Source organism: Periplaneta americana, chromosome 9 (genome assembly GCF_040183065.1).
Source record: "Periplaneta americana isolate PAMFEO1 chromosome 9, P.americana_PAMFEO1_priV1, whole genome shotgun sequence".
Lineage (NCBI taxonomy): Eukaryota > Metazoa > Arthropoda > Insecta > Blattodea > Blattidae > Periplaneta > Periplaneta americana.
This window is the reverse complement of record NC_091125.1, coordinates 109375069-109401676: the sequence shown is the minus strand read 5'-3', so window position 1 is coordinate 109401676 and position 26608 is coordinate 109375069. Positions and strand designations below refer to the sequence as shown.

General features: G+C 36.5%; 1 protein-coding gene across 2 annotated transcripts in view; it reads right to left on the bottom strand.

Moving 5' to 3' along the window:
- The window catches only part of LOC138706377 (arrestin domain-containing protein 17-like), a 46173-nt gene that overhangs the window by 8203 nt on the left and 11362 nt on the right, over nt 1-26608 (bottom strand). The window contains exons 1-5 of one of the 2 annotated variants that reach the window (XM_069835584.1): nt 10578-10687; nt 10285-10431; nt 6848-6997; nt 3445-3656; nt 1027-1209 (exon numbers count right to left, since the gene is read on the bottom strand). In XM_069835584.1, the coding sequence (XP_069691685.1) occupies nt 1027-1209; nt 3445-3656; nt 6848-6997; nt 10285-10399 (660 nt within the window). In that variant the 5' untranslated portion in view covers nt 10400-10431; nt 10578-10687. Of the gene's footprint in view, nt 1-1026; nt 1210-3444; nt 3657-6847; nt 6998-10284; nt 10432-10577; nt 10688-26608 lie in introns of those variants that run through there. The other variant, XM_069835583.1, reaches the window with a different exon arrangement.

The following is a 26608-nucleotide window of genomic DNA, read 5'->3' as shown; positions in this document are numbered from 1 at the left end:
TCAGACATTATGGAACAAAGTATAGTTCGGGCTCTAACTGTAAGGAAGCAGTCTCTGTCAGTTTACTGTTAAAAAGAGGCCAATGAACATATTTTATAAACCTATAGGTCTTCTGCGGAAAGAATTTTTACAAAATACTTAAGTGCGACATATGTAGGCCTACTTATGTAGAAAATGTCAATGAAAATATCATAAAACATTCGAATTTCATAATACAATACCAAAGAAACTGTAATTCATAAATTAATGTACCGGTAAGAGGTTTCATTAAATGGCGTGAAAATTAGAGTACCGGTAGGTAGAATAAGCGCGCGGATGTTTTACGAAGAGATAGTGGAATCTAAAAGATAACAGTAAAATGGCATAACATTCTGCACAACGTCTAGATATCTGCTATACTGACTCATGGTATGACGTAGAAAGAAGTATTATGATGAGCATAGAATGGACATGACACAATTTGTCGCATGGTTTTCGAAATTTAAAGCGTTGTGACTTGCGTCAAGAATGCCTTCGTTGAGCAAAATATACATAGTGTTAAAGACAGTGTCCATGATGGAGGGTGGATTAATTATTACGGAGTATCCCTGAAAACGTGGGGGGAAACCAGTCCGAAAAGTGAAAGCCTAGACAATGCTTGCTTCACCACGACAATATACGTACCTGTTCAATGTGCATTGGCTATGCTTGCATTTATGGCCGAAATAATATTCGTATAGTATTACATACTGTTCACGGTTTCCTGACACTTCTTCCTTTTTCTCAAATTTAAAATGACATTGATGGGAAAACATTGAGCAATGTTTCTTACATAAAAAAAAACAAAGTAAATAAAAGCTCATACAAGCATATGCCCAAAATAGCTTTTACTCAAAGTTTTTTTTTGTTTCAATAAGAATACGCTTAGTTTTAAATAAAATTAATCCACTGAAAATGAACTACTTGCACCTTGATACAAGTTTCGTAATGTTACTTTGTAGACTAAGAGTATAAGAAAAGTCTAAATGTGGCATAAAATATACTAACCTTGATAAGTTCGCAGGATACTCCGTAAATTCTTACATTGCTAGCATTGTCTATTTCTATTGTCATAGGAATACTTTGTCCAGGCACAAATCCTCTTGTAGGAAGATGTGTTGCTAGAGTTAGAGGTCCCGATTCACAGCAACAGCAGCAAAACATCTTACTGTCTTCAGCTTTGAATGGTTCCTGAAAACATTTTAAAGAAATGAAACTGTTGCGCATTTTTCTCTGGTAATGAAGAAAACAGTATTACAGGTATGAAACTATTAATATTCCCCTTTTAATCTCGACGGACGAGTGGACGACCTAATTAAAATGGGTGTCTTTAAATGACACGTGTGAAAAGGGTGTGGTTGATAAGATTTTAATCCACCACAAATGATAAAATATTTCATGACCAACTGAATTTTTGGGTCTTTAATGTTGTTGTTTAATATTTTTGACAGAAATTTTCAAGCCTTATCTATACGAATAGTAGAGCCTATTCGATATCATGTGGATTCCTAAAGCATTTATTGTTGATCGAAAGTGGGAAAGGGTGAAATGTTGCCTTGAGATTGTACAGTTATTTCCAAAGAGATGAGAGGTATTTTATTATGGACAAAATATGGGTTCACCACTTCCTCCTAAGAAACTAAAATTCAATCAAAACAAGTGGGAATATCCCTTTCTTCTGCCTCTCTTAAAATGTTTCGAGCATAGAAATAGCAGAGAAACAGACTTCAATCTTTGGGATGTATTAAGAATTGTAGTGATTTCCAAAACATATAATGTCACGATCAATGCGGAATATTATTTTTTGCTCGACGATACAGTAATACACTTATTACACGTGACGTAACTAAATCTTAATGACATACATTAAAGTACTGCTATTCACTATGTTATTGCAACTATCGATTTCCAAGTAAACATATGCGATATTGATTAATATCGTACACGCAACATGCCGCAAGCCTTGAAAGCACCAATCCAAAACGGCAGGCGCGAGTTTTGAAAGTGACATTGATCGAATCACTCAAATAAACATTAACCCAACTTCAAATATTCTACTGGGAGCCATTCCCCAGATAAATTTCACAAACTGCACAGTTAACAACATGTATTTAAAATAAAATATTATTCATTTTAATATTCTAATAAATTGAGTTAATTTCCTGTGTTTTAATGTGTTTTTTGAGGTTAAAATCTCCATACCAAGCCCTGCAAAAAAATCAATAAATACGGCGTACACGCCTGCCATCTGTTGCACTACACGGGAACACGCTGAAAAAACACTCACACTCGTGCCATCTATTGAAATAATCGAGAACACGCTGAAAATACACGTGTGTTCACCATTTCATTATCACTAAAGTAGCAAAGTAAGATACTTGTGAAGACTCATAACTTAAATATCATGGTCGAACAAAAACAGTCGTATGCATTTTGCCTATAATGGTAATTAAGACATTCGTATGTAAATTATGAAATTCGCTTACGTCTAAAAACTTAACAACCTCCATCTGGATTTCCTAGTAGCTTACGAGTACATACAGCATTATACAACTACTGAAATAACTACTTTATTAAGAGGAGATATGTGGAATTTATTCACTGTAATATTTTTTAGGGTTCCTTCTTGAAAAATAAATTTTCCAAAGCAACATATCTGTTCTAACCCATACCCAAAGAATGTACAACACATTGTACAGTCCGATTATTTAGTCCTGACAGCCCGGCGAAGCGAAAGAGAGGAAGTAATAGGAGTAATGGGGAGAGCTTAGGAGTAGAGTTAAGGGCGAGCGGTCGGTAAAGGAATGCAGTATAACTTAACTGTATTAGAAACATATCGCTCTACCGCACGTATGACATCCGATTGCTCCGAAGACAAGCGAGTGACTAACCCAAACACCCCTTGGCGCAACTAAATGGACTCGCCTGACCCATGTGCGCATTGCCGGCGACTGTCAGGACTACATAATCGTACTGTAACAACTAAGAGTGTCATCTTCAATAGATGATAAGCTATGCATCTAACTCCCGTCCCACATCTCACCCAATAGGTCATATGCAACTGGCAACCAGTTGTACTAACCGGTCTGGAGTGCTATGGGTAAATCAACATATGATTATCCTGTATTAAATATTTTGGAGATATATTGTTTCATTTTATGGCTCTATGTAGTAGATTTTCTTCGCGTAAAATAACCAAGTCATTATATGAGAGAGCTTTAGGCAAAATAACTGGTTATTTCCTGATTTAGATTTTCTGCTTCGCGGACATATTTCTCTGCAGAAATTATGAGGCAGCAGCAGTTTCCGGTGTCGAACGAGGAAAATATAAAACCCGCTTCTGACATAGTTGTTAGTTTTCTGAAGACTTTTGCAAGGTCGTTAAAACTCTGTTCTGAAAAGAGAAAATCCCTTACAAAATCTCACCCTGTTTTGTGGATCTGAGTTGAGATCCACATGTGATAAAACTGTGAAAGCAGCTTTGACGTCATGGTCAAATTTCCATGGACGATCCAGAGTAGCTTTGACTGTATAGCGTATGTAGCCATATTTTCCTTCGAAAGATGAGGGCAGATTATTTGGGAGTATCATATTGAATTGATAACAGTACTCCCCGGCTGGCAGTGTTTCTGTTTCATCTGTAAAAATAATGCATTGAAATTTTAAGAAATAAGCATAGTAAGAAAAACATTCTATTATAGAGAAGAAGAGCAAATGCATGTCTTTTACAATGAAAGACTTTTTAACACTTTACAAATGTCCAAATTATACTGCCTTCACCATGTCAATATATATATATGTCTTACTTATATTATCCTGTAAGTACACTTACAGAATGGTCTGTAATTTGTGCAAGAGAACAGCAAAATACTACTGCGACGAAAATTTTTTTGTCATATAATATGGTTGATACTTAAGTTATTCATATTTTTCAGAAAAAGTGGCATTTCATCTTGAGCGCTGTGACAAAGCTGTGTAACAAGTTCACTAGAAAATGTTACTCGAGTCTTATAATAATAGCAATCCGTGGCGCAACAGCCCATGAAGGGCCGGTTGCTGACCTCACGTCCACGTACATCAGCAAAGGTAAAAAATCGTCGACCCAGAATGGAGGTATTGTGTGATCCCCCCAGCCGTTATTGTTGGTTTTCGAAAATTGGATTTCGCTATCTATCGTAGCTCTCCAAATTAATCATCACGTGAGACTCATAACCAGGCTTCGAGACTTCGGACCCAATAGAGCAGTTCAGTGGGAAATCCGCATAACGGCGTACTGAGTATACTGGTAAAGCGTACAGTGGGTGGGAATGCTGTAGAATGAATGTCAACAAATACGCAAAGGAAAACGCTCTGGATTTGAAGGTTCTGACGAATAATTTGGTTTTCATACAAACTGTGTCTGAAACTATTACACGGTTAGAAAAGTCAGAGCAAGAGATGCCGGAAGCCCTCAAATTAATTTAGAAAATGATGCAGAGAATTAATGAGATATCAAGTACACCGGTTACTGAATGTGTAAAACAGAAGTGGAAATCAATTTTATGCAAAAATAACGGATATGGAACATTGTGTAACATAAACACCAAATTAGTGGACATAGAGTCACCCGAGAATAAAGGACTGTCTCTTAGAGACTGCAATGATGTTCGGTTTTTTCGTTTTTCTCCTATCACGTCATGCGACGTAAAGCGCAGCTTTCTACAGTACAAACTTTGGCAGATAACCGAAAAAGATTTACGTTTGAGACACTGAGAATGTATCTTGTAGTAGGTACATTGCAATTCGGTACTGTAACTGCAGTTCCTAAAGACGAACAATAGGATAAATGAAACAATTAAAATTGCTACATGCTTATTTCCACCATTAACACTGTGTATAATTAAACACAAATACTTATAAAAGACAGGAGAATAAATGCTTTTCACATCCTTTTGACATTATCAGTGTGTAATGTATATTTACTTTCAGAATGTACATATGTGTGTTTCCCCATACTACCCTACTCTACTCTAAATAGTAACGTTGTTACCTCAACACATCTCTATCTACCTGCAGCGAGTCAACAACCTATAGTGCATGCACAGTAAACTTATTGTATCTGGTCCAAAGTTTCGAAGCCTGCTCATAACACTAACGAAGAAGCTAAGTACTCTTGATATAGGGGTGTCAAGTGCGCTTTAAGAATTGAAACTTTAAGTTGACAATTCGAAATGAGGATATTTCATTCCATTTTAATACTATTTACTTCGTTCACGTGCTATTGGTTACCTAAATTTAAAGTAGAGTTACTGTACTATAATTCGTAATCTACAGTTATGTTATGTGTTTGTCATTTGTTCTCAAATAGTAAATTTTGGATTCGGACCCTCAAACTTGAATTTTCATTTCTTCAAGAGTACACGGTTTTCCAGTCTAGACCAAACTTACTAGTTTCTGCATTAGTGTTATGAATTTCAAGTCACATTTCTTAGCGATTTCGTAACATGGTGTTGTCACATAGCTCAAAATTAAATGCCAACTTTTTCGAAAAAGTACGTCACGCACTCAAATGTTGAGAAAAATACTTTGGATTCAGTTTCTGTTCAGGAATAACGTTGTGCTGCTTCCTTGTGCGAATCATTATCTATGCCAAGTAGTTTGAAGAGAAACTGCTAAATAATTGACAGAATAGTGAGAAAAATAACAATAGGCGATAGAATATTTATTTGAATGTGTGTCAAAAGTAACAACTATATTAAATAACCACAAAATACTAATTCATTTCATATTTGAAAAAAAAGTCTTATTATTCTGTTTTATAAGTGATAGGTAATGGAACTTAAGTTTTACAATACAAGTAGTTTCAGAATTAAAACTATTTAAAATTTTGAGTTTTCTAACAATGTTAAATGTCGACCTGTTCTGAATGAAAAAAAAAGACTCCCAACAGTAGTGGCAAATATATTCTTTTTTTTCACATTAATAGTGACGAGAATATATTTCGAAGATTATAGTGCACGCTTTTAAATGTTTATGTATTGAAATGTATTCGAAAATACTCTTCAATGAAGTGAGATATTTCACGAAAAAAATACTTTTGAAGTGTACAATTTGAATAGGTGACCGACATATTATTCTTGATAAATTATAAGTCACATGCAATTAGATTTAGAAATATAATAGAAGTGCTTAACGGGCAGGACATAAAGCGTCTCTAAGCATTTCTGCTCAAGTAGGCTTTTTGTGCACCCGGTATGGAATTAGTTCTATGCTGATTTTGTTGCAAGCTAAGCCGACACCACTATTCGTCACACAACACATACCATCATACCTCTGATGGTGGTCTGCGTACCTCATAGATCTACTCTGAGTCATAACCCCGTCAGGTGGAGAGAGTAACCTGGAGGCTCTAGTGGCTCTTTTGCAGATCTTTTGCAGTCCACCACTACTGTCATCTACCAATCTTTAGACAAACCGCGAGGAATAGACCTACCCATCAAGGGGGAAGATCGATTCGGCGTCCTACAAACACAAGAGGTGCCATGTTTTTCGACACGGAGTTATAAAGAAAATGCATTGCGTTGGTGGAATTACGAAAGAAAACTGGAAGAATCCCGGACTATGTCCACCATTAATACAACTCCGTCATTGCTGGAATATGAACTCGGATCCATGGTCATCTTATGCCAGATCTTTGCCAACTGTGCTACTATGGCGGCTGCCATAGTTATATTTAGGGACAAGTCTTCAATTTCCTTCAGTTTCCACTTTAAATTTCATAAACCAGTTATAATTATTGATGTTTGCATCATTTATAAGATTCATTTCTTATCATAGGATATTAACTTACTAGAACCTCCAAACACTTTGACACGATTCTCAAAATAGAGTTCATATCCTCTATAGTAATCAGTTTCTGTCTCCGACTTCCCGTCTCTTTCCACTGTTCTTGTTTCTTCCCATTTACATTCGGCCTCACCTTTGAATTTGATAATGATGCCTGCAAAAACAATAAATGGTGTATTAAGTTGGATGATATGTTGTAAGATAATCATAAAACGTTTTAAATCACTCATTACGTTTTCAATTTCATGTATACATTTGAATATAAAGTATAATACTATGCTAATATTAATCCGTCCGTGGCACGAACAGCCCATGAAGGGCCAAAGCTGACCAGCCGGCTGCTGGCCTCACGTCCACGTGTCTTAGCTGAGGTGAACTGTCATCCAACAAGAATGAAGGTATCGTGATTTCCCTTAGCTGTTATAGCTGGTTTCCAAAACCGAATTTCGCTACCAATCGCAGCTCCCCACAATTATCACGATGCTACGTGGGCATTGGTCCCATAAACTGGCAGAAATTTCACGAGAACTCAAACTAGCGCGTATTCAGTAACGCGAGTCCTAGGCACGCCTAAAGGTACTCATCTATGATGCTAGTTAGGCCTATATAGAGCGCCATCGCGTTTACACACATGGCCAGAATAGCACGCTATTTGCAATTTTTTGTATAGCGCTAGAAGCTCTCAGGAAGATCTTGCAGCACATGTTTACATGTCGCTATGAAATTCGCGCTAGATTCTCTGGCGCAAGAGCGTTCTACTTGACCTTGTAGCGCTGACAATCACAGTGTAGCCTTACTAGTTCACGTGTTCATTGTAATTATTTTTCCATTTTGACCTTAAACAAATAAAGTAAAAATGTAAGACAAAATGTTCAATAAAATAAGAAATATTCTTGATTATAATCTATGCCAATTCTTTCCCTTCTCTTTCACATATTGCATTTCTCCACTCCTGTCTATCTTGCGTCTCGTTTTCAAAATTTATCCACCCATCATAACCTAGACACACGATCACAACACTCCTCAATATTATCCATTCCCTCCCACCGAACATCCTCATTTTCGTCTTCTTTCACTGTGGCTGTTCCTCGACTTTAGAATTCTCTACCGAATAATGTCAGGGACTGTCAGACATCAAACCAATTTAAGAATAGGCTAACGAAATATTTTTCTAACAATTCTTGTTAACAATAATAGCTGTTTCAGATTTCTCAATGTTCAATGGTTATATATATCACAGATAAATATCTAAATTATCTTATTATTATTATTATTATTATTATTATTATTGTTATTATTGTTATTATTATTATTATTATTATTATTATTATTATTATTATTATTATTATTATTATTATAACTATTTATTACAAATGTTTATTATTGTCACACTAACATTACTTATCCAACTTTCATTATTTACTTTCATGTTGTTTTATGGTCTAGATATTAATGTAATAACTATGTAAGGAATTGTATTCAATTAGAATTAGAGTCTGGCTGGGCGGAAGAGAAGGCCTACTGGCTTTAGCTCTGCCAGATTAAATAAATAAATTATTAATTATTATTAATATCAAAACCATTCCTACACATTATAGGCCCTATATCAACCTCAGAATATTTTAGTATTAATGGGTTAATGCAGGGCTGGGCGATTCGTGTTAGCTTGAGCAACCTATAGGTATCTGTCTCATCCTACTCCCGCAATTGCACGCACCATAGAAAATATTATCTCTCCCATTGAGGGTTAAACACGCAGTAGCGCTCAGAGAGAGGCTGAACGCCTGGACCTGGGAGTGTGTTGATGTAAATCATAAATATGATACATAACATGGGCCATAACTCGACAGCTATTTGTTTCCGGACACATGTTTATAGGAATTTTTTTTCTAGTTTACAACTATACCACCTCATATAAAAATATGCGACACTTTTAAGCATTCATTATAATCATTTACTATAATAAATGAAGATTTAGGTCCTACATTATATAAATAACACAATATATATTATCATTTATATCAATACTCAGAGTATTTTCTATTTCTTCTACAGTTTTTCTTAATAAACAATGGAATATCTAGCACCTTACAGAAGACTTGTTGCGTCAGCTGCAATATTATCTAACTTGATCATGCCAGAAGGAAGTAGCGCCAGACTTTCCTTAACGCTGTGTACAGTAGGCCTACACGGCCGGCGCAAGGATCGCATCGCAAGTCAGAAGCCATTTGTGCGCTTTTTCCTCATTAGCCTCTGCAAGTCTGCTATCTAGCAGCTCACTGTGTAGTTTACACGGTGCGATAGTGACCTTGCGCAGGAAATTCATTGCAATGGACAGAAAACTAGTTCCGTGGATAAGTACCTTTAGACAACGACGCTACGACGCGTGACAATAACATAATACATTAATTAACATTAATTAATTATCTGTACTAATACAGATATAAATAACACTATTACTATAATATGACTGTAAGTTAATACCATTACCGTATTATAATATTACTAGGCCTATATTATACTGTTAATATACTGTATTATTACTATACTACACCATTACTAAACTATATTATTGCTATACCGATACTATAATTACTATAATTAAATTTTACTTAAATACTATATTATACTAGTATCATTATACTGGACCAATACTATTCTATAGACCTATTATTACTATACTACACTGTTACTATACTGTATTCTTAATGTACTACTACACTATTATTATACTACGCTATTACTGTACGGTATTACTATTATTATATTACTATTACAATAATACACTATTAATATACTACTACTACTACTACTACTAAACTACACTATCACTATACTATGCTTTTACTATATACGACGATATCTGTCAGAGGAAGAACAGTCGTACACATTTCAAGTCTGATTAGTGAACTATGTTACTAGTCACAGTTACGCAATGAAGGGAGAAAGCAACTGGCCATCTTACATCATTATTTCCTAGTTTAATTGCCTAATGAGTGATGTCTTATTGGTGTCACTTATGACTGAGGTTCTAACCACTCTTCGGATTGCTGACTAAACATACTATTACTAGGCATATACTACACTATGCTATTGATATACTACACTTGCTGTTCTATATTGTTAAAACTACACTACACTATTATTTTATTAGATCCATATTAATACTGTGACTTATTACACTATTACTCTACTATACTATTCGATACCGTTCCTCATGGCACTGTAGTACACTACACTTAAGACAAAGTCTAGAACTCTAGATGAAATTTTAAATACTACTTGCAATTCCATTCATTCATTCATTCATTCATTCATTCATTCATTCATTCATTCATTCATTCATTCATTCATTCATTCATACACTGTAACAGAAATGACTTCAAGTAGTTTTCAAAAACAATGAACATTCTCAAACAAAATCCGTAACATCATACTTACTGCGTAAATTTTTAGGCGAATCTAACGCAACTACGAGCCGTCCAGATACAGTCTGTCCTGAATAATATGTCCGTTGTGGATTATCGAAAATTAACTGAAGATTTTTCAGGCCCATGCTGATGCTGGTTGCTGATGGTTATTTAATTACTGGAAAATAAGGAATACATTTTCAAAATGTTATAAATAAATTTCTGAACAATATTCTGTGAGCTTTTGTCTTAACTTACAGCGCACATTTTGTAAACTTGTTAAACTAGTTTTAAAAATGTAATTAAAATTTAAAACAAACTTACATTTATTTTCGGTGAAACTTAACAGAAATTTTGTAGAATGTATGTATGTATGTATGTATGTATGTATGTATGTATGTATGTATGTATGTATGTATGTATGTATGTATGTATGTATGTATGTATGTATGTATGTATGTATGTATGTATGTATGTATGTATGTATGTATGTATGTGTGTATGTGTGTATGTATGTATGTATGTATGTATGTATGTACGTACGTAAAATGTTATGTTCTATTCAACGACGCTCGCAACTGCCAAGGTTAAGCTACGGTTTGTTCACGGCGATCATCGCCGGACGCACATCGCCTGCGATTATAAACGCTGGCGATGATCGTCAGGAAGTGGTTTCTTTATCAGCGTACATCGCTGTCAATTCTCATTTGTTTTGCTGCCGTAACTCGATTCAATATTTCTACATGGCCTTCTCTAAATATCGATTATTGAACATGTATGCGGCGATGTGCGTCCTGAATTTGCTTCAGAAGCAACTTCCAGCGATCTGCGTCCCGTCCAACGATCTACGTTGGCGATCGTCGCTGTACAGAAACCGTGCACATTCATTTTAATTGCTAGCAACTCCAGGCGACAATCGCCAGCGATGTGCGCCCGACGATGATCGCTGTACATAAACCGTAGCTTTATATCAGCGTCGCCGGTGTGCCGGAATTTTGTCCCGCAGGAGTTTTTTTACATGCCAGTAAATCTACTGACATGAGCCTGTCGCATTTAAGCACACTTAAATGCCATCGAGCTCGCTCGGGATTGAACCCGCAACCTCAGGTATAGAAGGCCAGCGCTATACCAACTGCACCAACGAGGCCTACGTATGTATGTATGTATGTATGTATGTATGTATGTATGTATGTATGTATGTATGTATGTATGTATGTATGTATGTATGTATGTATGTCTATGTAAGAGAGCTCACTACGATGCAACACTGCGATTTAAAAGCAAACATGGAAGAGTTATTTTTTTCTTCCACCATGTTAATAATATCAAAACAAGTGCTCGTAGAATTTTGCCCACTCGAGCGCAATTACGAGGGACGTAAAAAATAAGTTTCCCTAGGGCCGTTTACAGATAGGAAACACAGTTTCATGGAAAGATTTATTGGAACAGATACAAAAATTATTGATCTATTTTTTCAACATATTCCCCACGAAATTGAGACGTTTGTCACATCATGGAATCATTTTTGTATCCCTATGTCGTAGAAGTCTGCCGCCTCGGATCGGAACTAATGTGTGTCAACCGTCTGCACCTCTTTGTCGATCTCATGGTACGATAAATGCCTCAATTCCACTTCAGAAATACGTTGAAAAATAGTTCAACAGTTGTTGTAGCCTATTTGTTCCAAAACATGTTTCCAATGAAATTGTGTTTTCTTTCTGTAAACAGCCTCAGGAAAACTTATTTTTTACGTCCCTCGTAATTGCGCTCGAGTGGGCAAAATTCGTACGAGCACTTGTTTTGATATTATTAACATGGTGGAAGAAAGAAATTAGCTTTTTTATCTGCCCGCATGAGAATGTTTGCTTGTTATAGGTATCCTACAAGCAAAACTCAACTCGGATTCCTCGCGGCGCACATGCTATACCCCTCTTACCCTTCAATAGGCGTGAGAGCATGCTGGAAACGGGAGCATACGCCATCTGCTCGAGATAGTCACGCCCGCTGGTTTCTGCGCACTGAGTTTTCCTTGTCGGATGCCTATAGTAAATCTACTGCGCTTGCTCTCCAGATAGGCGCATTACCAACCTACACTATATATGTGGAACGGAGATCGGACGAAATTATGTTGATACGTAACGCGGGGAAACGGGAGAACGCCGAGAAAAATTCAAACTACGACCTTGTACGCAGCAAGTTTCACTATGCATTTTTCAAAGAAAAGTACCAGAGGCCTAACCGGAACTCGAACCCGGACAGTTTCCAAGAATAAAATAACTTATAGGTTGCCGGCAAGTACTGTGCAGACAATTAATTTGATGAATGTCCTATTGCTTTATTGGCAAGATAAATACATAAGAGGTTAAAATCAAACCTGTCTTTAAAAAAAAATCTATCAGCACAGAAATAAATTAAGGCTATATTATGTTGTAGACTGACGAGGAATAAGTTACCAAATTTAAAGTACCAACAGGGTAAGGAAGCCAAGTTCGCTCTCTTAGCAGAATTCTCGCTTTCTCGAGTGGTAGAATTGAAAGTATCAGTAAAGGTTTCAAAACTAATCACGGAACAGAAATATAAATAATTTTCTTTCGGTTATAATATATAACGTAGGTCTATAACAGTAAGCACCATTCTCATATGTGAAAAAGGTAATATTGCATAAATTGTAGCACACACAGTTTATCCAACAGCCGCTACTGATAAATATGTCCGAGGGTGTCCGGTTTTTTAAACAATACTGCAATAGTGGACTTGTTTTTTTTTTTATACATTTTATCAAGCATTTAAGAAAGTCACTTTCCATGACCAATTGATATGTCGATACTAGTTTCCTGCAATGTTAGAACATGAGAGAGGCAACCAAGATATTACAAACTTCGTCTTATTTCATATGAAAACTAATCGGGAGATCTGTGGTAAAGTTCTTAAGCGGTTAAAACATGAAGGGGTGGGAGTGGAGGATAGCGAATAGTTTTATAACAATGTGGAACAAACACGACGGATCTCCTCCTGCAAAACGAACATTGGTGAATATCGATCTTCATCATACTCGACAAATTTGAACTGAACATAGTGCCTGTAATGCTCTACGCTAGTCGATATTACTACTATAGTGCGAATTTAACGAGAAGATCCGAGCAAGGAATGTGAGTTATCCCCCCACTCTTATAACCTATCCCAGACACGGAACAGGCCGGCCATTGACTGAACCTTGATTGTCCCAGTCGGCCAGTGACATCACTCCCATCCACCTGCTCCTTCAAGAACGCTGAGTTACTGGCTTACTCTCTCCTCTTAGGTCGAAACTGATTGCAATTAATTGCTTCTTATTTAAGATAGATTGAATAATCAATACTTTTTGAATGCAACCCAAATGTTATATTTAACTACTATCCTATGATGCTCATTCTAATGATCCTTGATTTCATTCATGATATAAGCCGGCTAGTAGAATTAGTAAAAATGTTGTTCCCCCGAAAGGACCATACTCCCCGTGCAGGAATCCTCTAATGAAATATGGACAGTAGGTATACGAATATGAAAATAAGTGATGCAATACAGTAGACCACGTCCTCTCAGCCCCAAGAATCCATTATCTATGACGTAAGTTCTTTGATGCTAAAGAACTAATACTTTGAATTTTTTGTAAATTATGGTTTATTTAATATTAAAATAGATTTGAGGGAGGTAGGATATGATGGTAAAGACTGGATTAATCTTGCTCAGGATAGGGACGAATGGCGGGCTCATGTGAGGGCGGCAATGAACCTCCGGGTTCCTTAAAAGCCAGTAAGTAAGTAAGTACGGTTTATTTAAGAAAGTTTGCAACTGCAGAGGTTATATCAGCGTCTCCGGTGTGCCGGAATTTTGTCCCTCAGGAGTTCCTTTACATGCCAGTAAATCTACTGATATGAGCCTGTCGCATTTAAACACACTTAAATGCCATCGGCCTGGGCTGGGATCGAACCCGCAACCTTGAGCATAGAAGACCAGCGCTATACCAACTACGCTATCCAGGCCGAGTACTAACTAATACTTTGAAGGTAATCAGTATTTCGAACTATGAGATGAGTTCTTATATCCTATAGAATTAATAATACTTTGTGGATAACTAGGATTTCGGACTATCAGGTTGATGGATAAGTTCGTTTTTGTTCATCACAATACTGCGTTGTTAGGAGATTGTTTATTGTTTGTCATTTGTAATTTGCAGTGTTGTGTTTGTAAATACACTTCGAACTTTGCTGATGTGAAGAAACTTTGTGCTACTTGTGGGCCAAAGAAGATGGAGTCTCAAGTGAAAAGAATAGATACCGCCATTTAATATATCTCCTAAGAAAAGATCAACGGAAGTAGCAGTTCGATAAATGAAACTATCGATGTTCAACTATCGATAACTATTGTTTGAATAATTGAGAACCAAAGTTTTTTGTTTGCATGCCACCATGGCGAATATTTCAAATGCTGCAAACGTAATTTGTAAAAATCAAAGTTAAATGAATTAGGCCGAACGAACACTTACGACATATTCTTCTATTTGAGTTAATAGAGGGGCAAAGGCAGCGGAGGCGGCTCGAAACATGTGTCGTGTACGGGGAGAATGCCATCGGAGAATGCACTGCAAGAAAATGGTTCTGTCGTTTCAACATACAACACCCTGTACAATAGTTAGTGTCCATGCACAGAAGATGATGTTATGCATTTGGTAAGATATAGACGGCATTTGTCAACAACTCAGATGCCTTATGGCTGCAATTGATTCGTTGTATGGATAACAGTTTGTTCCACTCTCTAGGCTAGGACAAGAGCTGAAGAAGGATCACTAAATTTGTTGCCAATATCTGAATGAGGTGAGGTCCGTGAAAAACTGGAATGGCAGCAGATGAATAATAGGCCTACACACTGACTAAAGATCCAAAATAGACAAGGCCAGATAACTATGATGCAGTAAATTGGAAATCTGAAAGTCACATGTCTTCAGCATTACATAATCAGATATTAAAAACTTTGATACAATGTATTTCGCACAGCACATACGTCACACCGCACATTCGGTACTGTTCAAATGTCATATTCTATGGTACAGAGGCGCAAGGTCACGTCTGTCCGAGGCCACCGGACCAGCCCACGCTCAACTTTCGAGTGCAATAGACATTTTTGTTAGTTGAAACGCTACGAAACCTGCTTCCTTCATGGAGCGAAGTGAAATATATTTAGTAACGTAGGTATTGAGTTTCCAGGAAGCCAGACCTCAAATCTGGATGAACCTACATTCATTGAAGTTGTTAATTAATTCATTCATTCATGCATTCGTCCATTCATCCATCCATCTATCCATCCACCCACTCACTCATCCATCCATCCCCACCAATTCATTCATTCATTCATTCATTCATTCATTCATTCCCGGTCAGCGCATCTGGCCGCGAAACCAGGTGTCCCGGGTTCGAATCCCGGTCGGGGCAAGTTACCCGGTTGAGGGGTTTTCCGCGGTTTTCTCTCAACCCAATACGAGAAAATGCTGGGTAACTTTCGGTGCTGGACCACGGACTCATTTCACCGGCATTATCACCTTCATTTCATTCAGACGCTAAATAACCTAGATGTTGATACAGCGTCGTAAAACAACCCAATAAAATAAAAAAATAAAATTCATTCATTCATTCATTCATTCATTCATTCATGCATCTATCCATCCATCCATCATTCATTTCAAAATGTTAACATGTAGGCCTATAGGATAAATCCAATTACAATGTTCAAGTATACAATATTAATTTATTTAATATAAAAAAATACAAATATACAGGGTGTTTCCGAGGTGGTGTTACAAACTTTCAGGGATGATGGCGAAGGGCACATGTATCAATTTGAGATAGGAACCCTGGTCCGGAAATGACCGAGTCGAAAGTTACAAGCAAAAATATTTCTGTAGAAATGAAATAATTTTATTCCTCTGTACACCTTATTTATGTGTATTTATCTGTACAGCTTACACATACTGTATTCATCTGACGTTATTTACTTTGTCTACTTATTATATTCCATTCAGTGCGCTGTCTGAGGGATGGGGACAGGAAACTACACTAAAGCAATGCAGATAGCGTAATGTGTAACGGACATGGTCGGTCCTGATATGCACGTCTGTAGACAGCAGTGCATGTGTACAAGTTGCAGTGTCCAGTCGATCAGTCCTAGTGAAATGGAGGAGTACACGAGAGTGAAATATGCAGACATGATTTTCTAATACGGATGAGCCAATGGGAACAGTAGACAAGCTCACATATTGTATCGGTCAAGTACCCACATAGGAAACAACCGGCCCATACCATCTCTCTACGACTGTTCCAAAGGTTAAGGGAAGAAGAGCACGTGGTGCCAAATTACAATTTCATTTTCACACAAATATGTTTGCTTATAACTTTCGACTCAGTCATTTCCGGACCAGGGTTACTTATCTCAAATTGATACATGTGCCCTTTGCCATCATCCCTGAAAGTTTGTAACACCAGCCCGGAAACACTCTGTATACTGTGATTGGGTTTTCGATTGTTCATTTCTTTCAATTTTCTGCATTTAATTTTTAGAACCTGTTTTATGTTTAGTAGGGTCTAATAAACTCCTTCAAAGAGTTTATAATTTTTGATACATGCAATATAAGATTTAGAAGTTAAGGGTGTGCAGTCTCGTCATTAACAATTTGTTTTCAAAACTCATTCAAAACTAACATTCATAATCATTTTTGTATGAGAAAGACAAAGTTAAGACAATTGGTGTGCAGTTCATTACTTAATATTTTTAAATTGATGATTATATACTTTAATGACGAGACGAAATGGCGATGGTGTAATACTAGTGGAGAGAAAATAGTTGGAAAATCCCAAGAACCCTGAGGACAACTCCCGGAGTAACATTAATCACTGCAGAATCTAACAGGAAGCCATGTTCCCTTTGATGAGGAGTAATCAGCTGGTTTACGTAACAACGGCCGAGACTAGAGACAAGAAAAACACTGTAAACGGGCACAGGTTAAGCCAGGGGTTCCCAACCGGTGTGTCGCGCAGCCCCATGGAATGTGTCGTGAAATTTTGAAATTGAAAAATAAATTTTATGCCATCCAGAAAGTCTCTTTACAACTAATTTTTTTATTTACAACTAAGTCTTTGGTATGACACATTTTATTTCGAGACAGACCTTACCAATGAAACGTGAACACTGCAACAATGTTGTTTAATTTTTCTGTCTGGCGATAATTCGAAAGAAAGTGAACACTTGCAACAATCCTTAGTAATTCGTTTACTCATCCTACTTAGTAATAAACAGAGTTTTAGAATCGTCAGAACACATTGATCAGTTTCAGTATATAGCCCTAGATCATATATATAACAGATAGATCATGCCTATGTTAAAATCGGTAGCACTTTGAAGAGAACAACCGCCAGGATCGCCACCCGTCCACCGTAAACGAACACGAGATGGCAGTACAGTCGCTAATGCAATTCAAATGGGAGTTATGACGTGACTCTTTATGTAACTAGACGGCAGCATAGTAAACCTGACAAAAGTTGTTACCGTCAAAGCCTATAAGGCCGAGCAATCTGAGTATATAATGATCTAGGATATAGCCTACGTGTGAGCGGGTGATAGTGCGACCATTTTCATTAAAAGTGCTTTATTTAGATTTTATCATTGACAAATTTTTAATTCGAAAAAGACAATCTTAATCAATTCTGGGTTAGATGAAAGAATTGCTAATTCAAATAATGTGAGCGAAGATTCCCTTCAGGGTTCACAAAAAACGTACCTACTGTGTTTCGTAAATATAGTGATGAATATTTGCAATATGGTTTTACGTGGCGTAGAGGTGAATATAGACAAAATCCCGAATGCCTTATATGCGAAAATGCTTTGTCAAATAAGTAGATTGTGCCAAATAAACTAATAAAGGCATTTAGAACTGCAGTTTTCAACGTCATACTTGTGTGAATCAGCATTTTCTACCATGAAAATAGTGAAATCTAAACAAAGGAACAGACCGCTGCATCTTGAAGATTATTTACACGTTGTCCTGTTAACCATAAGGCCATGTATAGAGGAACGCTATGCAACCCTCCAAGCGCAGACTTCACATTAATTTAAATAAGTGCATTATCAAAAACGATAATAAAAATCTTATCGGACATCCAGCATAGATAAGTTGCGATTTTTTTTACACATACCTTTATTTTTCTCTAATTCCACTCCAGTTGCTGCTTGTTATTTTAGAATTTTCGATTGCGTAACATCGACCTATCTACAACACTGGATGTCCGACACTACACAGAAGTTGTTATCAGTGCTTTATTTTTCTGGCGAAACGCGCTGGAATGGCGGTTGCATTTTTCATCATGGAACCGAAATATGTGTGAATAACTATTATGTTTTTAATATAATTTTTCTTTTAATTCCGCTTAGACCTTGAAAGTCTTTGTTGGACGAAAAAGAGGTTAAAAACGACAAAATTCCCGTGCAGGAAATGATTCATCGCCCTGTCCGCTATAAAATATTCTACATAGAGTTCCATCACCTTTTCCTCCAGAAGAAAAGCACTGATTATTATTATTATTATTATTATTATTATTATTATTATTATTATTAAACCAAAGGTCCCGGGTTCGATACCTGGCCCCGGAACAATTTTTCCTTCGAAATTATTCAAATCAACTTTACAGGGAGTTTATACCTGAAAGCTTGATTTGTATAATACACATCACTGTTCGTTAACAGAAAGCCAAAATTTAAGTCACACAGAGTTAGTGTGCACTCAACGTTGGTTGCTTGACGGTTGTCAGCCCACTTTGAGGTCTGTGTATATAGAGGGAAAAATTGGATCGGTGTCTGGTAGAGTTCCCGGGTAGCTCAGTTGGTAGAGCGTTGGTACGTTAAACCAAAGGTCCCGGGTTCGATACCTGGCCCCGGAACAATTTTTCCTTCGAAATTATTCGAAGCAATAAGTGTGTCGCGAAGTCGTGGGCGTGTGAAAATTAAAGAATTCTGTTTACTTTAATAACATAACTATTAATAATTGCTTAATGTAGTACGAATGAGCTATTCCATCTCAAATCGACCGAAATATAGAGAAAGTTGACCTTACAATTTCTAAATACAATAAAACTTTTTTTGTACGTAGAGAACTGTGATACAATGCTTTGTGCAAAGTTTGAGGCATCAGAACTTCATAGTGTTTAAATAAAAAATATTTAAATTTATCGTATTTTCATAAAATTTGCAACTTTAAACTGTTGTAGCTCCGAAACCCTTTCACCCAATGATCAAAATCATGGTTTATTTTTATGCTGAGAAATTAAAGTTTATATTGACATATAAACAGATTTTCTTACTTTTTATGGAAATGGAGAAATTTAGATTTTTCCTCTTTAAGACGCCTTTGCCAAGAAAAAAATATTTTAAAAATATATAGTTAGATTCCGCATTGAAAGTACAAATAAACACATATTTTTTACTGATGGCACGTTGATAAGAAAGTATTGAAAATATCAAATAAAGAAAATAAATAGTACGCGCGTGAACTAACCAGCTGACTGTGAGGCGGGAGCTAGCCGAGGTAAGCAAGGCCAGGAGACATAAACACGTGATGTGTCGTCTATCAGTCATGGCTGTGCTAGCTTTATCATAGGTTTTCATAAACACAGGAGTAAAATGACGCTCAACGCTCACTTATCTTCAGCTCTCGGTCAGTGCGTGCGGTACTGCGCCGTTCAAGTCTAGGCGTATGAAAATAATCTATTTAATACCCTCGAAACTTATTGCCGTATCACTAAGCAAACAATGCCGAATCCCTCTTAATAATGCAAGGTTTCTTCTCAATATTTTTTTTTACATTTTTACAAATGGACAAAAAGCCTAAAAGTAATTAAAATCAGATTATATCTCTCTCTGTATACAATAAAAATAAGGATTACTTCTTATCATAACCTACCAAATATCAGCTTCAAAATGAGCTCGCGTTCAATGTTCTGCAGTAAATGGTTCCAGAGTTCTGAGCGCTGAAAGAGGCTTGTTTTTCTAAAATACGCTAAATTTGTCGCTCAACAATACGAAAACCGTTTGACTTTCGATAGCATATTTTTGAAAATGCACTCTCCTCAGCGCCTTATATAAATAGTGAAAAAAAAATAGCGTATAAAAATGCGAGGGTTTTTACTGATCGATTTCATATGGAATAGCCCGAATTGTAATTAATAGCGTAACTTTTCACTTCTTAAATACAAGAGCGATGAATAGAAAATGATTAAGTTTGCATATTTGTTAATGAATAGTATCACTACATTGGGTCACATAATGTAAGTATTCATATCACTAACATACAGAAAGTTCCTACGCAGACCGTGCGGTCCCACTCCAGCCTCCATCTATTGCATCTATTAAAATGTTGGCAGGCGACGAGTGGTCGTAAGCCGGCGGCGTGGGGACAAATACAGATTTTCATAATTGACAGTTTCGAGACAATTCTACATTGATATTAAATTATTATTAGTTTTAGGTTATTTTACGACGCTTTATCAACATATCAAGTTATTTAGCGTCTGAATGAGATGAAGGTGATAATGCTGTGAAATGAATCCGGGGTCCAGCACCGAAAGTTACCCAGCATTTGCTCATGTTGGGTTGAGGGAAAGCCCCGGAAAAAACCTCAACCAAGTAACTTGCCCCGACCGGGAATCGAACCCGGGCCACCTGGTTTCGCGGCTAGACGCGCTAACCGTTAGCTACTCCACAGGTGTGGACTATTAAATTATCTATGATTATCACGTAAGTTCATAATTCCAGGCAATTATACATACGACATTCCACTGTTACCGACAAAAAAAAAAGTTAGGAAACGGGCACTTTTTGTCACAGTAACACAAGGCAAAATTTAGCCCAATCGAAGGCAAAATGGGAAACCAATCATGATACCAGGTGGAAAGTGATTGGCTTGCCTTGGCTTTTGGGGGCGGAACTCGGAGCGAGTCCAGACACTTAGGCTTAGAGTGGCCTGTTATTCGCGCTATATGTGATTATTTTTTATAGTCGTCGGATAGCTATAGGGTGACATGCGTGGATCCAACGGTAATAGACGGACCATCCTGCCTCAGCCCAGTAGGGTAAGATCCTATACTCACACGTGGCCTTCAACTCCAGGAAAGAGCCTAGCCCTTAAAACTTGTATCAGCCACCCAACTTCAAAATAAGCTCTGCTATTGGTTCAATAGCAGTTATCCTTCTCTCTCTTTCTGCCGCGGCAATATTTACGTCGGAGCGATGTTTAAATCGCTATCTTCGCATCGGAAAGTGAAGCCGGAAGCAGCCATTTTCACAACGGGCAAGAACCTGTGTTGACTCCACCGATTTCTATTATATCGGTAGCTCTATGTTGTATAGATATGCAGTATACATAAATCTACTGAGTGAGACGTTATCACAAAATACTGATGTCATTTGCCGCTTTTTTATGCACAAGCCTCTATTACGCAATATAAGTAACTTACTTTCTTGTCCTCTAGACAAATGGAGGCATAGCTAATTCACGACTTTAGCTAGCTAGCGATCTAGATAGGTTTGAAGTCTGTGGTATCAGCATTGGAAACCCATACCAAATACCTTTGATAGCAGTGGCGTGTGGTGATAAATAATCCTGGTGTTGCACAAATATTTATTATGATTCTGATTATCATATTATTATTATTATTATTATTATTATTATTATTATTATTATTATTATTATTATTATTATAGGTACTAACTACTACATCACTATTAACATAATTATGTTACGTAGGTATAGATTTACATAATTTTGTTAGTCAAGAAATTGCAGTTAATCAGTTTTCTATGTATGTCCAGTAATAGCAAAGTAAAGTGTTCAATTTCTATTTCATCGCACCGTAAATAATATTGTTTTCGCTATATTGCGTTTTATAATACAGTTCATACGTTCACAAGCATTCAATACGTATGTCGTCTTATCAGCCTTAACTGCTAAAAAGTGAGCAGCTTTCTTTATTTCTTTGAAATCTCGTCATGGCATACATCAAAATGGCTTGAAGGACTTCGATTCTGTATAGTGTTTGATGTGCTCTTAAACACTGTTCCTCTTTCCAAATGCTCCTTAAGAGTGCGTCTAATTCAGAACTGAAATTGATGAGGCAAAGAAAAATACTGGCGTTTAAAGATGAGTTTCCGTCTACGTAACCTCTTAAAGCCAACTAAAAGCTCCACAAAACCGCACGCACATATCTGTTCTTGGTAACTTTATCATTGTGAAGTGCAACAACCCAATTGTGTCTGTATGTTTGTTTGACCCAACACTGCTAATTTAACATTATTCTGCAGCTGAAGAATCGTGTTTTTTTAATTCTTTCATGCATGTGCTTCAAATCAATTATATCTGCAGTACTATAATCAAAATTATGTAGTTACTACGCACAGTCCTAAATTCAAACAGAAAAACATATAAAATTCATAAAACGTACTTATTTTTACCAATAAATGTTCGCCGTCGAACAAGGAAAAGAAAATACGGCGTCTTTTATACTGCAGCCGCATATTGCATTTTTCGTAAGTCCGAATGTTGAATTTTCTTGTCACTTCTCTATTACTGTTCTTCGTCACTTATAATTTTAATTCATGTGTAGGTCTACCCATCTTCTTTATTTTGATCTTTTCGTGTAAAGGTCTTATTGCAAATTACACATTTAAAAGATTTTGCTCACTATTCATTGTAACATTTATGATGGAACGAGCTTGAGAACAGATCTGAAAGTGCTCCTAACCTCTCCTACGCACACTGTACTGCCTCCCTACCATGCTCCAAAGCCTGCCAGTGAAACAGTACTACTGCGCATGCTCCAATGAAACAATGTGCCACAAGTGTCGAGCGGTAAACGTAAGTCCCAGGCGTCAACAAGAACAGTACGTATGAAGTGTTATTTTTACATAGTATTATAATAAAGAATTATGTCGCTCACATAGTCTACTGCAGCTCATTGATATAACTTTAAAAACATGTGTTATTTGAAGAGATGGTGCACTGCTCCTATGCTCCTCAAGAGAAATCGCCACTGTTTGAGAGTAAGCCCATCAGTCTCACTAGAAATCGACGAATAGTGACACTATAGGTTACTGCGTTCCTTAATTTCTGACAGGCGAAGGTTTTTTTAAGTACAGTAGAACCTCTATTATCCGTGGTAATGAAGGGGGTGGAGTGAACGGTTAATCCAAAAAATCGGATGAACCATACCATAAAAGGTTTCCTAATTTCTACTGTGGTCTTTTGTTTTAACGCATTATAGACTATAGGTAGCAGATTAGAAGTTCACTAATTTAAATCTGGTTTTAAACGAGGGGCTTTTAACGGCTGAGAAAACTTCTTGTGACTGCTGTCTGTGGAATGATAGCAATAGTAACTTACAGGTCTCATGTTGTAAATTTACATACTTAATACATATTATACTTGTTTTTTTAATTAAATTGCATACAGTTGTAATTTAAATCTCGTATTCTGATCGAAATGAACCACAGTTTTTCTTTTCCCGAACCACTATCTTACTTGCACTTTTTCTGTAGCACAACGCTTTCTTTTGACACCTGTGGAAGACATTTTGCATAGAAGTTAGACAGTATGGCCACTCGAAGAGTAGATCATACTGTGTAAGGGTAAAAGTTTGTAAAAAAACACTCTGTAGAAAAAATTCATACTAATATACCGTACAGACTTCATATTTCTTCTGCAGCAAACAAAAAGGGAGGGCGAGAGAAAGACAGTCGGATAATCCGCGAATCGGTTAATAGGGTGACGGGTAATCGGGGTTCTACTGTAGGTTATTTTAAGACGCTATTTTAAATTGTCAAATTGTCAAATATTAATTAATATTAATTAACAATCTTAAAAGATGAATTATGGAAAAAGACAAACGAAATCCAAAATAACGGAATAAATGTTGAGACGGAAATTGAACTATATTGAATACCAGATAATAAGAATACTGAGGTAAACAAACATTTGATGCGAAATGTACTAGGCCGATGTGATGCGTAACGTGATTTGTCATCTTAATGCAGCGCGCGAACTCTCCGCAATTACGAAATTAGTTTCAGTCACTATGAAGATAGGCATTGCATTCTATAAAGTAATGCATCTTTTTATAATTCCTTGTTAATAATTAGTCCGATTTTTTCACACAAGATGTGGAAGTAAATACACATTTGATAATTTATGAAAATAAAATTGTGTTACGCAGTCGCCTTAATGTTGCTGCCTGTGAAGAGTCCACCAAGCTACAGTAGAGACTCCGGACTCTACAGTGGCAAGTATATTTCAATTCATATGTTCAGTAAAATAATGTTATCTTTGCAGGGTTACGAAAGAGCGAGACAAGTCTCGGCAGTACATGCGAAATAGTATAGGTTATGTTAGGTTGTGACGCAATTGTGAAATGCAACAGTACGGCCTAAAGGAAGCTCGCCTAATTTTGTGAGAATGAATTTATGATAACTCATATCTGCATTCTGAAGGTATCACGAATCTCGGTTCAAGATTTTAACATATTTCACTTCTGTCTAAATTATCAGTAACGATCAACATCTCTAAGCCACCGGCGTAGCTCTATCGGCTAAGAATCTACCAATCCGGAGTTGCGCTCGGGCGCGGGTTCGATTCCCGCTTGGGCTAATTACCTGGTTGAGTTCTTTCCGAGGTTTTCCCCAACCATAAGGCAAATGTCAGGTAATCTGTGGCGAATCCTCGGCCTCATCTCGTCAAATATCAACGCACTATCACCAATCTCATCGACGCTAAATAACCTCGGAGTTATACAGCGTCGTTAAATAACCAAGTAAAAAAAAATCAACGTCTCTATAAGGAATTGCGAACTAGAATAATTTCTGGCGCATTCGTCAACACTAGCGAATAGGAGAACACGCATAATTTAGTAGGATATGTGAAGTGATGAAACTCCACCATTTTGTTTATTTCAATATCTGTCTTATCTGGAATTCAGTATAAATTAGCATTGGACTGAAATCTACAAGAAAAAAGAACTTGAAAAAAAAGTGGAAGAAGAATTAGCAGAGATAGGCAAAACTTGGAAAGAAATTAAATGCATGAGCGGAAAACAAGTTGGATAGCGATATTGTTGGTGTCTTATTTCATTAAGAAATTAAAGGGCTCTACTGCTACTGCTATCATCACTGACCACCTTGCAGAACTACACAAATGGCATGACTGTTTCACCGGATCGCGCAATAGCACGATCCCCGACAGGGCCATAGTTTCATATGAACAAGGGAAGGAAGGTCTTCTCGAATCGACCAGACACGTGTCGGTCGACTATTGATTTCATAATCAACACGGGGATTCACATATTCCACCTCCTCTTCAGCTGCCCGCTTGTTTCCGTTCTCGTGATGATGAATCATGAAGATTGATAATGCAAAACAAATGACAGTGTTGACGCACCCAGTTCTTTATCATTTAGCAATGACATTCCCGTTTGTAATTTATTTTCTTCAACTAATTTACAATGTAGGAAGAAATGAAATGGTATTAGTCGACTGTGCACGTAATATAACAATAAAAATTTAATTTATGCAATTCTAGCATTAAAACACGCTTGTCATGACGCTATATAACAATAATAATAATAATAATAATAATAATAATAATAATAATAATAATAATAATAATAATAATAATCAGGGAAAGGATTTATATGTAAATACATATTTACTTATAAAGCTAATATAATTTATATTTTGCATTATCTTTATGTTTCACAATGTGTAGGGTTGAAAAATCCTACTTTTATTTTCCATATTTTTCCATATTTTAGAGTTTAGTACATATTTTCGTTAATTTCCATATATTTTCCATATTTCATATAAAACAGTCCATATTATATTAGGTTTAACAATAAAACAAAACAAAATTCCATTAACTTTTAAAAATACATTTCAACAATAGAGATTTAAACACATGTTCAGTAATCCCTTTAACATCAGAGTTATTTGAAAATTAGCAGTCCTATCAACAATGGGAAAGTAAGTTACAAAACTGTATTAATTTAATTTAAAATTTTTAACAGACTTCAGTTGTGCAGCTCAACAGTTAAATGCCAGTCAGAGTACACATAGGTTCAGTTTTGTAAATCATACTATAAAGACGGTAAATATGCCAAAAGTACGTCATTCAGTCAATTTAAAATCAAAACTAACAAGTTACATTTCAGAATTTAAAGAAGATGGTTTATCAACTGACAATAAAATATTATTTTGTAATTTGTGTCAGTGTGCAGTATCATCTACACAAAAGT